The sequence below is a fragment of the Lingula anatina genome, chromosome 9, assembly GCF_051362555.1.
Source record: "Lingula anatina isolate TDL-2025a chromosome 9, LinAna3.0, whole genome shotgun sequence".
Taxonomy (NCBI): Eukaryota; Metazoa; Brachiopoda; class Lingulata; order Lingulida; family Lingulidae; genus Lingula; species Lingula anatina.
Window position 1 is genome coordinate 10,018,490 of NC_141775.1, and position 15,989 is coordinate 10,034,478.

The 15,989-nt window shown below is 37.5% G+C and overlaps 1 protein-coding gene across 1 annotated transcript; it reads left to right on the forward strand.

Moving 5' to 3' along the window:
• Positions 1 to 313: 313 nt before the first annotated feature.
• On the forward strand, positions 314 to 15,958 carry LOC106174948 (neuronal acetylcholine receptor subunit beta-3). The gene is made up of 11 exons (XM_086995695.1): positions 314 to 977; positions 3,606 to 3,653; positions 9,564 to 9,709; positions 10,898 to 10,942; positions 11,280 to 11,389; positions 11,888 to 11,992; positions 12,434 to 12,607; positions 12,870 to 13,038; positions 13,619 to 13,715; positions 14,191 to 14,306; positions 14,716 to 15,958. Exons 1-11 carry the CDS (start codon positions 956 to 958, stop codon positions 15,094 to 15,096), a joined length of 1,413 nt encoding a protein of 470 aa, XP_086851821.1. The 5' UTR covers positions 314 to 955; the 3' UTR covers positions 15,097 to 15,958.
• The last annotated feature ends 31 nt before the right edge of the window (positions 15,959 to 15,989 follow it).

A 15,989-nucleotide genomic window follows, 5' to 3' on the forward strand; every position in this document is an offset into this window, starting at 1 on the left:
TTTTGGGCTAGGAGCAGTCTGTTAATAAAGATCGACACCATCCGCCTTTATCTATGCTGCATGTTATTAACAAAATGAAGAAACTTTTAAAAACTAGATATATCGATGGTATATAAAACTGCATAAAATATGTGTAATTCCAAATTTTTTTCCTACAGATAAATTATACTGTATTAGTAGGACACGAAGAAAACAGAGCACAAACCAAACGCCTGATTCGGTTCAAACGCGGTCTTTAAATTTTTCGGACGTGAACACAGCAATCCTTGCAATAATTGAGGCACAGGTAACGCTTTGTTACGTCTCTCGCCCTTTCGCCTCTATTACGTTTGTTTACTAACATGCCCAGGGTTTTCAGTGGCAACCGTGTGTAAACAAGTCTTTTTTGAAATGTTTTGCTTTCTCTTGTGTTACTCTTATTATTGTTTAACGTGGGTTTTACGCAGTGAAAGGGACTGTGTATAAGAAGTAGTACATTCGGGAACTTATCCCCTCCAATCTCGGAGCCAAAGGAAGACGAAGTTGTCGTAGTACATGTAAGACCGAGCTTCGGGACAAAATCAAAGGAGAGGCGGGCTTATAGATTAGAATATTAAACCACTTGATTTTGAAATAAGTAGATCAAACTGTTGAACGAAACCCTTGCGAGCCAATTAGGATAATTTACGACTTGATTTGGAGATAAGTAGAAAAGTCCGAGCGCCGATTAGGTGGTAACCACGGCACTTGGATTTGTAGTGAAAAGGGACTTAAGCGACTTTACGATTGGTCTTGGACATAATAACGTAAGAAGTCAAATTTGGTCTCTTAGCATACGAACAGTCAGGTCTGTTCACGGTCTGCAAAGAAACTGACAGAAAAGGGTTGAAATCACGAAGCAGGTACTGGTTTTGGGGAAAGTGACTCAGCAAACAGGGGACATTGGACCAATAACAGCGGATCGCTCGCAGGAAAAATGTGGAGGACTTATATGACAGGTAGGTTATGGTGTTTGCTGCAGTGTGTACTTTTTAAAGTCAAAATGTGTTTTAATTTTAAACCTTCCAGATTTACGCCCAAATGACATAAACAGACGCCTGGTTTTCTAAACCTGTTCCTTGTCCAGTGATTGCCCATTGGTTTTAATTAAGACATTCGTTAACCAACACTTGTGTTGGTACTGTTAATTAATACAGTGTAATGTGCAATTGCGGGGAGCGGTTTATGGAAACATCCCACTGGAGAACACTGCCATGAATACAGAGTTAAAATAACGGTGTCTGCCTTCTTAAACTAAGACTGTACACTGTAAAAACAGTGCTTAGCATTTAAATACATACAACATACGTTAAGCACCTATACGCATTTAGAAATATGTGTAAAAGCTAAGCACGTATAGCTTTTTAAGCGTTTCACAGAAGAAAATGCTAGACACGTTTGTAGTGTTACACGTTTAGCTATGTGCTTAGCTTCACCGGTATATGGATCTATAATACGTCTATCACAAGCTAAGCACATTGGCTAAGCACTTCCCCTGCTAAGCGCGTGAGGCTGCTAAACATATGGAGCTGCTATAGGTGTGGAATTCCTAAACGCGTGGAGCTGCTGAACAATACCCTCTATCAAGGCCGCAGTTCTTGGGGACATTTTTGCTGAAGCGACATCAGACCAATCTATTTATCTAGAGACACATCTGTGAAAAATCAATCTGTCGCCCTGGTAGAGGGTAGCTGAACAACAAGTTTAGCTTTTCAAGCTTCTTTCAGAAGAAATAAAAATGTTAAACATTCTTAGAAGTGTCGCACTTTTAGCTATGTGATTAGTTTCAACGGTCCCATAAGTTTATTACAAGGCTCAACAATTTGGCTTAACACTTCCCCTTGTAAACATGTGGAGCTGTTGAAGGCGTGGAGCAGTCTGCTCGAACGCTTGGTGTCCTTCCTTGCGGTATCGCGTGCTTATTTAAAACAGGCCTACGAAAGATGCATACAAAGTCATTTTTGCTCAAAAACCAACCAAATACCAGTATATAGTTTCAAAAAGTATAATTGAGGAAATTGCCAGAAGGCATTGATTAATATTACCCGAAAAATGACATTTGAATGGATTTTTCTGTTAGCTTACTATCCTGTATATACATGGGACAGAAAAGTAGGTCACCTAAGTAGGTTAAATTTCTGACCAAAAATTTAAAGAGCAGTCTAAAGCTCTTGGCTTATTTGAGTCGTATAAGAATCTAGTAGAGGTGGTTTATATGTGTTACTGGCAACCCACGCTCCACCGATGCACGATTCATATGTACCTTTAAGTAATAATCCAAATAACAACGTTTTCACGACGTTATCAGATGGTTACATGCTAGTAATGGTATAGAAGAACATTATAGTAACGTTATGGGTGTTTTAAATCCAATCAAAATGATGTACAGTAACGTTATAATTTGTAAAAAGATTCGAAGACCGTTTCTACAAAATTTTATGATACATGTAACGTCATTTTGTGGAGTTTTATCAGCCTGTTTATAACATTCTGGAAAAACATTATATAATGTTTTGAAAACATTTTTATATGAATAACCAAAACACGTCTTATGCTGTTTGAACTACAGTTAGTGGTTAATTCCAAAATGGGCTTGGAGTTAATCGTCGACTAGAGCGGTGCAAATATTCGGACTATCGGTACCGAAATAACCAGCATGTGATGAAAGCTTAAGTAAAGTATTATAATGAATACCCCACCATCATCTTGATGTTCTATTGTTCATTACTTCCGGAAAAAAAATAATAGATATTAATACCGTAACGCATTTTATCAAAATATGGAGAAAGGTGTTTTAAAGTAAAAATGATAGTTGTTACGTGCCTTTAGTGAACTAGTGAATTTTCCTAACCTGCTTTTCAGAAATACATTCCAAAAAACTTCCTCGCAAGGTCAGCTAACACAAGGATGAATAAGTACAGCTGTAGAGATGATAGTGGGAAGTCAACGATGTTGACAGTTCACGGTACACTGTTATAGAAAGAGATAACTGTAGTAGTTAAAGGTGACCGTGAGTTCGTCTGTGTGTGTGTGTGTGTGTGTGTGTGTGCGTTCACGCGCGCGCGTGTTTGCGACTAAAACAGTTGAAACCCTTAGCACCTAAAAGTTAAACAAATACACCCTACGTTTATAAGCCGTCAAACGCGTCATACTGCTAAACACAAGCGTGTAACATGTTAAGAAGCTAAACATGTTAGGAGCTAAACGTGTGGAAAAAGTGAGACAAAACAGGCGCTTAGAAATGTGTTTAGGAGCTAAACACTGTTTTTACAGTGTAGAGTGATGAAAGTTGAAGTATAGTAGTTCAAATGCTACAGACAAGTAGCCAGCAATTCTAAAGGCGCTGTTTAATTTGTGAAGTTACCCTTGCAGCAGAAAACAACATTGGCTTGTACTGTATAGTAGCCCTAGTGACGAAGAATATACATGTATTTAGTTGTATTTCATTAATCAGCTTTACTGTTTTTTCATGAGGTTGTTGAACATTTTCAAAAGAAAATCATTATCTTTTCATGGGACACCCACCCAGTTTAGTATTATCTTATTTTTGTTCTTTTTATATATATGCAATAATTCGCTTATTTTAGCGCTGGTATTTGCGTTGCTGGGGTCAGACGTAAGCAGGCTTCCTGAAGGTAAGACCCCTCTCTCTCTCTCTCTCTCTCTCTCTCTCTCTCTCTCTCTCTCTCTCTCTATATATATATATATATATATATATATATATATATACAGACTTGACATTTAATATGGAATATTTTTTTCCAAATCATTTTTCATCAGGTTTTTCCTATTTTGATGACTGATAAATGAAAATAAGGATTATATTCGTGTTTTAATAACTTTTAATTATCTCTTTGATGTCAGTGTGACATCAGTTTATTAATGGAATTCGCCAGAGAAGCAAACAAAAACACATTGCCTATTCTATGTCATACGACAACCATTAAAAGAGATATTTTGGATCTCCATATTTTCCAAATTATTATTTGTAAAAGAGTTACACTCTCCATAAAGGACCCTCATGTCAGTCTCTAGTCACAGTAACGGTCGCTGTTACGCCTGACCTCTTCTGGCTGCTACCAGCGCTCTCAAGTGGCAAGGCGTTCTTTGGGATAGGTTTTTAGAGTTCAATCTGGAATTACATTCCAGGCATCGGTCAAAATCTGTCCAATTTGGTCCAGTTTTGTTGTAGGACATGTAGAATATTGATGCGGCAAGTAATGACCTACCCACACATTGTCTATGTGGTTCAAATATGGCGATTTTGATGACCAAGGTAGCTGCTCATTCACTTGGTTTTGTAAGTAATCTGCTATTAAAAGTGCTCTGTGTGAACCGGCTATCTCACCGTGCAACCTAAAATTGTTCCTAAGGTGCCCCCTATCAAATAATAGTCAAGTGGTTCCCAGATTATTCCTTGATTTGATCTGGTGCAGGTTTTCGTCGATGACTACCATTGGTGTTTTGGCACCAATGTGGTATCAACTCTAAATAATGACGCTGTTAATGACCTTAGTCACTTTAGACGCGGCACACGCTTCGGCGTTGGCCTCTTCTGGATGTCTGTAAACTCTGTTTTGACAAGTTGAACGGTACAGGTGAAATTTGACCTCAATAAAGAAAGCCACGAAGTTTCAGTGTTCAACCCAGAAACAGTCAAGGTCCCCAATTCATTAGAGAAACATACAACGATGTTTTGCTGTTTACAGTGGGTTCCTCGGAGGTAGTCTGGTAATCTAACCTGCTAAAATCAGGTTGGTGTTCGCTAAGGGCCTTGAAAATTGCGTTTTGGTGGCATTTTGACCCTCATTCAGAACGGACTGGGTGGTTTTTGTTTAGTTGCAACAGCATATCCCGAAAGACAGTGGGTCCTGTACCCTGGTGGTAGGATTTCAATACATTGGGTGTGGCCTCTGTGTAGGTACATCAGTCTTGGCATTACTCTGTAAAACTGTGTGGACCGTTTCGTTTGGCGCTTTTATGTCTGGCAATGTCTGTCTTTTTCAAGACTTTCTGACACAGATTAAACAAATTGTAAAGCAACGCACAGCTCATTTTACACACTGCAAAACCGACCACTTGCATGCAAAATTTCAGATTCTTCTATGCAGTAGTTGCCGACAAATGGATAATTTTATGACAGAACCATGCTTTCCCAAAGCCAAGCTTTGATCTGCCCAAAGGAGCACTACCCAATTAAATCACTGCATATTACATAATTCAGCAGCGCAACAAACCTGGAATTCAGTTAATTGGAAGCGATACACCTGACTACACACTTCTCCATTCACATATCTTATATGAGATTTGAGTTTTTTGAAAAAAGAACGCATTTTTACCTAGGCATACCTTCGAAACTGAAATATTCCATATTAAATGTCAAGTCTGTATATATGATTCCATGGATATACACCCTTTCCCTCTCATCAAGAGCTATTTTCCGCATTTTCCGCCCCTAAATTCCCCTTTTCCCTCATACCGATTTGGCATTATATGGTACAAGATGTGTTTTTTTATATACGGACTTGGTTTTTGATCTGTGTGACCATAGAACTGATACCAACAGACATTATATTACAAAAACATCTGATAATATTAACCCAAAGCAATCAAGTGGCAAAAACATTCGTTAATTGTATTCGCCAACTAGTGATAAGAAAACAGAAGAGGAAATGAAAAATTCACATCGGTATTATTCTGTCTGCTGAATCTGAAATACTGTAGCTTTTATTTGAGCCTCTGTCCAGACACAAATATTGATTACAATCCTTTACAGTATCTGTGATCACAATGGCGCTTTATCAAAAGCTTTCCTCGTCGTCGCAGAGAGATGATTCGGGTGCATTTCAAAAGGTCTTTTTGAGATCGAAGCTTGTCAAGTGTTTTAACAAAACAAGTCGGTGCTGAATAATACAAATCAGGTGTTTCAAACATATTCACCACACATTGCTTTTACTCCTGCTGCAGTGTGTACTTAGTAAATGTAATATTTAGATATTATCACAAAAGCAATGGAAGGCGTCTTTTTACCAGACAAGTATACAGCGCAGGCACGTGATTTACATCGATGGGATCGACAGACAGGAAAACGAAAATGGAGAGAAAAAATGCCTATAATTCGGAAAACATCATCAGTGGTTGACACTGTGTTACTTATACTGTTGTACCATGCCATGAAACTTTGCGCCGTCCAAATATAATGGATTACAGGTAGGAAATAATAATAATAATAATAATAATAATAATAATAATAATAATAATAATAATAATAATAAAAACAATAGGCCTAATGACAAAATAGTAAGGCGCCCTCAATGACCAATACGAAAATGTATTTCGTTTTCTAAAATCTGTAAAATGATTCGAGCACCTGAAATTGAATATTTCCTAGTTTCTCTTGTTTTTTATTTCACATATTTCCCAAATTAAAAAGAAAAAGATGAAAAAGGAGAAGAAGGAGAAAAAGAAGAACATTTACTGTATTTTTTCCAAGCGACGCATCGTTTATTATTAAAAACCTAATCTTCTAATGTGAGAGTACCGATTAGAAATGTGTATTCACTGCTGTTTATTTAGCTTCTCAGTAATTATAGATCTAATAGGAATCAATCGTCCTCGGATGTTTCGTCAATTGGGGCATCAACTTCTGGCTACATAATCCGTTAAGTAATTAGCAGCTCATTTTCTAAACTTGGGAAAACGACAAATGTCCCAAGCTGTGTAGATATATTTAATTGGAACCCTCGCAATAAAAGAGTTATAGGGCCCCATTCTTATAGATATCATCGGTCTACGCAGTTCGACCCAACTCCACAAGGACTCTTGCTGAATGTAATAAGTTTAACAAATAAGCACGCCTCCTCCTGTAGAATTCAGAAAAGCTGGTGACTAACGAGTATTGAGTACATTGGAAATAAACAATAGGATCCGGAGGCGTGTCATTCAGTTAAGGTGATAGTAGTCAGCAAGAGTCCCCGAAGAGTTGGATCGATCTACGTAGATGGATGTGGCTGTGGAAATGGGGTTTAAGCCTGCGAATCAAACGAGTCATTGGTGGTGCTCACTTTGCTTTGAGAGCCGATAGATTTAATTGCGTCACATGACGTCACACACGTGATCAGCGAAATAATGATGCTCGTGATTCAATAGCTGTAGCAAAATGGACTCGAGTTCCGTTGACGCAATTAATTCGATCGTCGGTGTGAGTGCGCCTGTCTGAGGAATGTAACCGCCAATTAAGTTATCTGTAATCTATCCTTTTAATTATTAATGGAGTGACTATCATGTTCTATTCAATGTTCTGTTTAATCCGGAAAAAGGCGACGGTCATCCGCTGGTAAAAGCATGTCAAACATATCCTGAACTAGTCAATAGTTTGAGTAGGATTTGGAGAAGAGTTGGATACTAATTGGCGTCTGACTTCATCGTGCAAGTTTCAAGCCAAGTTACACAGCACTTAAAGATGCGTATAAAGTCATTTTTGTAACATAAAGCCAGAATATTTTTTCAAATAGTATAAATTAGAGAATTACTAAAACACTGTTTAATAGCACCTGAAAAAAGGATACTTGAACGGATTTTTCTGCTAGCTTTCTATGTTGTATTTAAATGGGGCATACATTGTAAAAGTAGATCAGATAATAATTGACAAGTAGGTTAAATATCTGACCAAAAATAAAGGAGTAATTTATTCAGTTTATTCCTTGGCATGACGACTTAATTTGAGTCGTATAAGAAACTAGTAGAAGTGGTTTATATTTGTTACTGGGAATCCACGCTCCACCGACGCTCGGTTCATATGTACCTTTAATTGATGAGATAATATTTTCTAGGTTAACAAATGTACAGTTGATATACTGCAATTGAGGGGGAGGGGGGGCATGGTGTGCTTAGAAAGAAGTCACGACCCTAATCTTGTCCAATTAATTTCAACAATAAATGCACTTTCTGCTCCCGTGTTAAGCTGTATGCGTATTTCAGTTATATCTATTATTTATTTCTGTCACACGTACTGGGTATTCATTAATTGGCCAAAGGTAGTGACCTGTTAAAGCTGTATTGGCTGTGGGCACGATATGTGTTTAACCTTTAATCAAGACCCTGCCTCCTAAAGAAACTTGAGTCGAAACTTGTTTTTTTTTTCAAATTTGGGATAAAAAAATCCATTCCGGCCCCTTAAGACAAAGCTAAAGTTTTAAAGCTAGAGTAAAGAACCACAACGATGTCGGTTTTAGGATATTAGCTAAAGCTATTCCTTCTCTAAGGCATTGATATCCATTGTTTTAAATGCTATTGTTCCCGTTTTAATCGAATGGTCATTTTCTGTATTTATTTTGCAGTTACTAGTACGTGTTTCGGATATATTTGTACCTACAGAACTTCTGAAACAAAAAGAAACCTTAAAGGACTTCTTACGCAACTGTTGATATCATGCTGTGTAACGTATTGATCAGAAGATCAATCGCTTTTCAAGATCAATAATCAGGTATCAATTGTGTATACATAGGCAAAAGGCGGTATACTTCAGTTTTGTTGCTCTCAAAGACACTTTCTCGCTGTTTTAAGTTCAATACCTCTTAGAGCTCGGGGTCGTAAAATAAAAATGATCTTAACATATCCTTCATCATCATCATCATCATCATAATAATAATAATAATAATAATAATAATAATAATAATAATAATAATAACTGCAGTAGGCACCTTGGATGATTCTTAGTTCTTTGGCCGCCAATCTGATATTATTTCACGTTGACAGGATTGTTGATATTTTGGTGTGGGCACTGAAGCAATGACACACCTGCTACGTTTCATTACACGCACGTGCTCGCAAAAGTGAAAATTCGTATTTCAATAAGTAAAAAAAAAAAAAAAAAAATTCTTACGTTGAATGACAAAATGTGGGAGGCATGTTAGAAGCGCTTTAATTTAAAACATTTTAATAATTTAGAAAATGTGGCCCAATCCTTGTGACACCTCTTGTGTAATTCATAACAACCCTGTCTGGCGCCTTTTATCAAAGACACAGAGCACACGTATCTTAACCCCAGAACGTTGAATAAAGAAATGAAAATTGAAATATACATACAACTATCAATGCATGAATAGAACACACAACGCTAGATCAATTGAAGATAGATTTTTTACATATTTTCCACCAACGGAATCAGATGTGAGCGTCATTCAAGCGATACATCTAAATCAATCGATTCGCCTTCGATCTTTCACGCAATACGGCATACTACCCTTTGTAATGCTACGCGGTACTCGGTCAATTCGAAATTGATTTAACTGCCATTGCCAAAACAGACACGGTTAAAGCAAATGCACGTTGCCTAAACGGGATTTTAACAAAACCAGTCTTAGTTTATGTTTTAACTCCTGTTTTAGCTTCAAATGAACAAAGCTGTTAATTCGGATCGGGATACTACTAACTGGACCTTTCCAAAGAGTCAAAAATGGCGCCCAGATCATCAAGCGCTCTGGGAATTTTAACATCATCAGTAGTTCTGTTTTTAGTTCTATTAAATTTGGAACATTTTTCAGTCCATGGCGTAGCCGTAAAGGGAGCAGACGACGACCTGATCTCATATTTATTCACCAACTACACTAAATTGTCACGTCCGGTCGCCGACCCCAGTGAGACGGTAGAAGTAGACATTCAGTTTTATATCGAGAGATTGAATTCTCTGGTAAGTTAAGGATTATTAGAAAACTTACTGATTCAGCAAATGTGGATATGTAAATATGAGTTCATTTTACTTTTTTATAATCAAAACAATTATAAATTAAGTGCTAACTTGTAACTTGTAAGACTTAACAGTTCCATTCCATGTTGAGATTTCCGATCCAGATTTTGATACTGAAATATTGATCCACTTATTGTTCAGCTGAATCAATGGAGAAGTAATTTGGTTGTTTATTTTGTTTTATTGCCACTTGATCCATCCGTGAATTATCTTAGTACCTGGAATCATCTTATTATGTTCATGTGCTATAGCGAATTTACTTCTAATGCCTACTGCTTATTTTCTGACCACAGGGGTCGCTAGTATAGTCACTCACAAAATTGTTGGATCGACATGTATACTATACTATAGACCCTAGTGAAATCAGAGGTTACATGTACCTATTCCTTTGCTTTAGACGAACAAAGAGGAGAATGGGGACTCACCAACAAGCTTATCGATCCTCTTTCCTTTTTTTATATTAAAAAAAACTACTTTAAATAGTCCCGAAATTCTGAAAAGAGGAGAAAAGGCAAGCAGTGACCCCAAACTAATTCCCAATGCATTCAGTTCAGAAAGAAAACGGTTTCACTTGTTATTAAAAAAGGAACACCCCCTTCCCGATAACATGTTAATGTTAAAACTGCATCAATCTACGAATACGTAAGTCCTAAGATTCTCGAATTATATTTATTAACTGACACATCAAGGGTCCAGTTTTATTAACAATGGATAGACACTTTCCACTGGATGGGAATAATTATCCTCTAACATTTATTTAGAAGGTAAAGAAACGTTTATCAAGCGTCAAATACTTATTTTCGTATCTGATATTGTTATTCAGTTGTTGAAATGACTGGTATTCTCAAGATTTTCAGAGGAAAGGGGGAGTGCATATATAGTAAGTATAGTGGGGTACTGGTACATGTATGGAATAAATACTCTTATGTGGGAATGAAAACTGGTCGGTTGTGTCCCTTTTTATCCATTAACCTGATGTTAGAGTGGATATAAGGGGAAGGTATGGGTGGGGGGGAGGGGGGGGGGGGTAACGGCCCACTGTTCTTTCAGGATTTGCCACTGACATTTATTACAGTTTTTATCTTGTATTTTTATTTTTCACGTTTATGACACGTGCTTTCATAATTTTAGGACACATTGAACCAGATTCTGTACCTAAACGGTCACTTAGAGACGGTAAGCAATAACATTACATTATTGTTGCTAAATATGGGGCAATTCATGGTGAAAAGGGTAACCTTTTGTTTTTAAATAAAGTGGGCTTTGAAAGGGATTGGCGCCATTCATTTCGTTACAGTGCTAGTTAAAAATGTAGAGAAGTGTTTTTTTTTATTTTTTCATCAAAGATATACGATAGAAAAACTTTACTGAACTTAAGTCTCATAAGCCCTAAAGTATACCACTTTACATGTTGTGGCGTATGAATCCATGAATAGACCGACTTACGAACACAATGTCGGAAAAATACTCGAGGTCCCTCGGTACATGTAGCTATGTGTCAACTGTTTTTCAGAGCTGGACCGACCACAGGTTAATATGGACCCCAGCCTCTTACGGCGATATAAAACAACTTGCACTAAGAGCTGACCAAGTATGGCTGCCAGATATCGCAGTTGAGAATAAGTGCGTATTGTCACAACCACGAACAGTGCTTGTCACCTCTAACGCAATTATTGTTTTCATTTTCCATCAGACGATTGCAAGTATAAGCTTCAAGACCATAGATATATCATCCTTATCTTTATAGGAATTTTACTCTTTGAATGAGATTCAAAATTGCACAAAAATACATTGTAAACAACATAGAAATATAAAATTCCTATTACCACTAAGGCATATGCGCGGTTATCGGACCACGTAGACCTTCATAATATGGCCACCCTCCGTAATAGTCTCCTAAGAGATTATTTTAAAACCATTCTTAATAAATCAACTAACTTTGAATGTCGGAACAGATTTATTAACCATTGGAAACTTTGGGGAAAAGTCATTTACCCCAGGAAAAGCCGTTTTTTAAAAGTCATTTTTCGTGCTAAAGTTAAGAGTTGTCATCCCTTTAGCTATCTTCCATAGAAACAGCGTGCAACCGCATATAGTAACATACTTCATTCAATACTTCAGTGCCGGAACGCCGTTTACAAGCGACTACTACCAGAGTTATTATCCAGTGGAGGTGTATTCCACGGGGAAAGTGATATGGCATCCTGCAGGAGAATTCGCGAGCAGGTAAATGTTATTATTGATGAGCCGCTGTGAGAAAAAATACTACAAGGCGTATAATTGAAACATCCGCTTAATATCTGATGATAAATGTATTGTATATATTTTTACAGTTCACTGCATGCCACAGACTAATGAATTAATAATAATAATAATGATAATAATGATAATAGTGATAATAACAGTAATAATGAGTATTATACTTAACAGTTTGTTTTGAATTTATTTGTTTCTACGTATATACTATCACTTTTGAGACTATATCATAACATAGGGGTGCAAATTACTGTGACTTGATTTAAGCGGTATGTAAAATTAAAAAAAAAAAACAATTATATTACCGTAACTTGAATGCAAAACCTTTGAAATTCTACAAAAAAAAAAAAAAAAAAAAAAAAAAAAAAAAAAAAAAAAAAAAAAAAAAAAAAAGTTTGTCCTTCATTCTAGCTGTTTAATAGATCTGACCTACTACCCGTTCGACACCCAGTCCTGTGAGATGATCTGGGAGTGCTGGTCCAGTCTGGCTGAGGAGGTGAATCTGGCCGCCAACAAAACTACGATGGACCTCACAAAATATCATGTGAATGGTGAATGGGATATTACATCTACCTCAGTCAAAAGGTACGTGTTTTTAACGATTTCTTTCATTCTTTTTTCTTTCTTAATTTTCATTTTTCTTTTTTCTTTCCGGCGAATGAATATACTGTACGCACTGCGTCACCAACTTAAAAGCTGGTGACAAAAATGCCCTCTTTCTTTCTCTCTATCATAAAGTGGTCTTGTGAATGTGTGTTATTTTTGAATTATTGAAACCGTATTGACTGAATGTGGCTGAATCCCCTGTACCTTTCAGCATGTGACCTTGCCTATTCTAACTTTTCAGAGAGAACACTCAACACGCCGACACCAACGGCAGCTATTCCACCGTCCACTTTACCGCCATCTTGAAGAGAAAGCCTCTGTACTTCATCAATAACATCATCACGCCGTGTGTCCTGCTGTCTGTGCTAATGGCCTTTGTATTCCTCATTCCTCCGGACGAGGGAGAAAAGGTATGTTCTGGGCCCAGGGCTTTTCCCAGGATTGGGGGTGCAGGCCGTCCAGAATTACCACCTGTAATTTCCTATAAAATTTCAGGGAGTCCAAGTATGCCTAAAGCCATCGTATTTCTTAAAAGTCCATAAGCCGTCCAGCCGTCTTTGAAAATAAAGGCCGTCCGATGCTGATGGCGGTCGTGCAATTGACGGCTGGGCGGTTCGCTGGGAAAAACCTTGATCTTGTTGGTGGGTTCGGTGGGTGGGTGGGTGGATTTGAACCCAACGGAAAGCTGTCCCCCCCTTTTCACAATATTAATTGGCTTAATTTGTTCCGCTGCACAGCACGCTGCCACTGAAGGGAGGGGGAAATGCCTCAAAACAGTATATGTCCTAATCTAAGCATCGAAAAACAGACTGGAAAAAAGTAACTGTCTTCTCTGACCTTATCTTTATTTACATTATATATGTATATTTATCTTTCCTATTTCGCAAATGTTTATTCATGATTCATGTAAATATTGACAAGAAATTCAATCAGACTCAATATACACCACTTGAATTGATAACATTTTAATATTGTTTTTGCACTTCTCAGATCGGCTTGGGGCTGACTGTGCTCCTGTCATTCAGTGTGTTTCAACTCATCGTATCAGATAGCTTGCCCAAGTCGTCCGACCAGTCCCCCATCATCAGTAAGTCGCCTTATCACGAACAACATAGATTCCAATGCAAAACCTCACTTGTGCTCGAACCTATTAAGTTTATTTGAGCACTGTTTGTTATATTGATATTTCTATCATGAATGCAAATGTATCTTAATGAAAGTTTTGTTGTTAAACTGAAACTTTGTTGAATGATAATAACGATAACAGAAATCTGTTCTAAAATTGTAACCATGCAGGCACATGTGTCACAAATGTCCCGGTGTTGTCCGGTTTTTCTTCTCAGTTTTGCCATTTTCCATACACACGTGTCACAGTTGTCCTAATCTTGTCCGGGTTGTCCTTATTGTTATCTGCCCTTTTTTTCAGGCACATATGTGACATATGTCCCAATCCTGCCAGGGTTGACCTTATTAATTAATTTGACATAATTCAGGAGCACACATATACGGCACATGTGTCCCAGTCTTGTCCTGTTGTTCTAATCAGTTTTGCCATTTTCCAGGCATTTATGTCACCGTTGTCCTAATCTTGTCCGGGCTGTCCTTAACCGGGACAATGTTGGTGTTTGTGATTCACTTCCACGGCGGATCGAAAAAGGCGCCAAATTGGCTGAGAAAAGTAAGGCACAAGATACATTGTCTTAGGTGTGATATAGACTAATAGAGCATGCATTGAATACACGTATAACTATGAAATGTATATGTACATGTGAAGGCATATTTTGCACGTTACGACTCTATTGCAAAATAATGATATATATTTTCTTGCGTGTGTTTCTGCATGTTATCAATAATAACATGTACCAAGATACGCTGGTACATGTAATTGCCCTAAATACCCTAAATACCATCCATTCATTAGTTAAAAGTCTATAAATTATTATTACATGTGAAAGGTGACATTTAAGTTTTAGAGCGAGTTAATATTAACCAACATTAAGACTTTCCATATGTATGGACTTGTATTAGAAGTGTGTGTCTCATTCTTTGTAAATGCAAAGTATTAATTTCAACTTAATTTACTTCAGTTCTTCTTTAACGGCATCGCCTACATCGTGTGCGCGCGCAAGCAAGTTAAAACCCTCAGTGAAAACCAGGTGGAGCCACTTGATGGCGAGAAAACCGTCTCTGTCATGTCCGTGTCCTCGACGGCAATGAAGGCAGCCATAAACCCCGGAGAAAAGAAAAGTCAGGAGGTAATACTATTGGAGCAGATTCTACTTCATCTCAAAAAACTCACAGACAAAGAAGCGGGCAAAACTGAGGACGATGATACAGCTGACGAGTGGGTTCTCATCGCCAAAATTCTCGATCGTTTCTTGTTTATGTTGTTTATTATTTCTTTGGTGGTTAGCACTACTGCTATACTTGGGATAATGCCGAACCATGGAGTTGTGCCTACTGCATAGATCATGATCAATAAAAGTCGTTTACGCTAGGTGAAATTTCAATGGAAGTCGTCTACGCTAGATGAAATTTCAATGGAAGTCGTCTACGCTAGGTGAAATTTCAATGGAAGTCGTCTACGCTAGATGAAATTTCAATGGAAGTCGTCTACGCTAGGTGAAATTTCAATGGAAGTCGTCTACGCTAGATGAAATTTCAATGGAAGTCGTCTACGCTAGATGAAATTTCAACGGAAGCCGTCTACGCTGGATGACATTTGACTTGATGGTTGCATGAATCTATTCCAGCGTCTGACATTATATCAAAAAGTTACGGACTGCGGCTTCCGGGATATTCAATCATAAAGACGAAAAATAATCCGCCAATAATGCCGACAAACATTTAGAGAAGTAACAGACAACAATATTCAGCTGCAAAATCAAACAATCCGTCCAACCTACTGTAATTTCCAAAGGACGGGTGATTACTTACTTGTTCGATGGAAAATTTAATTAATTTAATCATTTGATTACAATGTGTATTTAAACGGTGAGGCAGGTTAGCGTCTGAAGCTGGCACATGCTTTGTAGTATCTCAGGGAAATAATATGAAGTTTTTCATTTTTGTTTTTGAGACAACATTGAACCAAATTTAAACTGTACGTGTTGATTGATGTTTATGAATATCCATTTAACTTATACATAATTGGAGCATTTATCAAGATTGAGAGTTATATAAGAAACAAATCTGGAATCAAATGTGAAGCTTGTGCACAAAAGTACGTCCACGGTTCTTGTCAAGATGTATTTTGGCGAGCGTTATTCAGAACTGAGAGAAACATATATAGACTAACCCTGACATGATTTCCATTTGCATGAATGACCAATCGCAACTTTGGTTAAATTTTATGTAAATG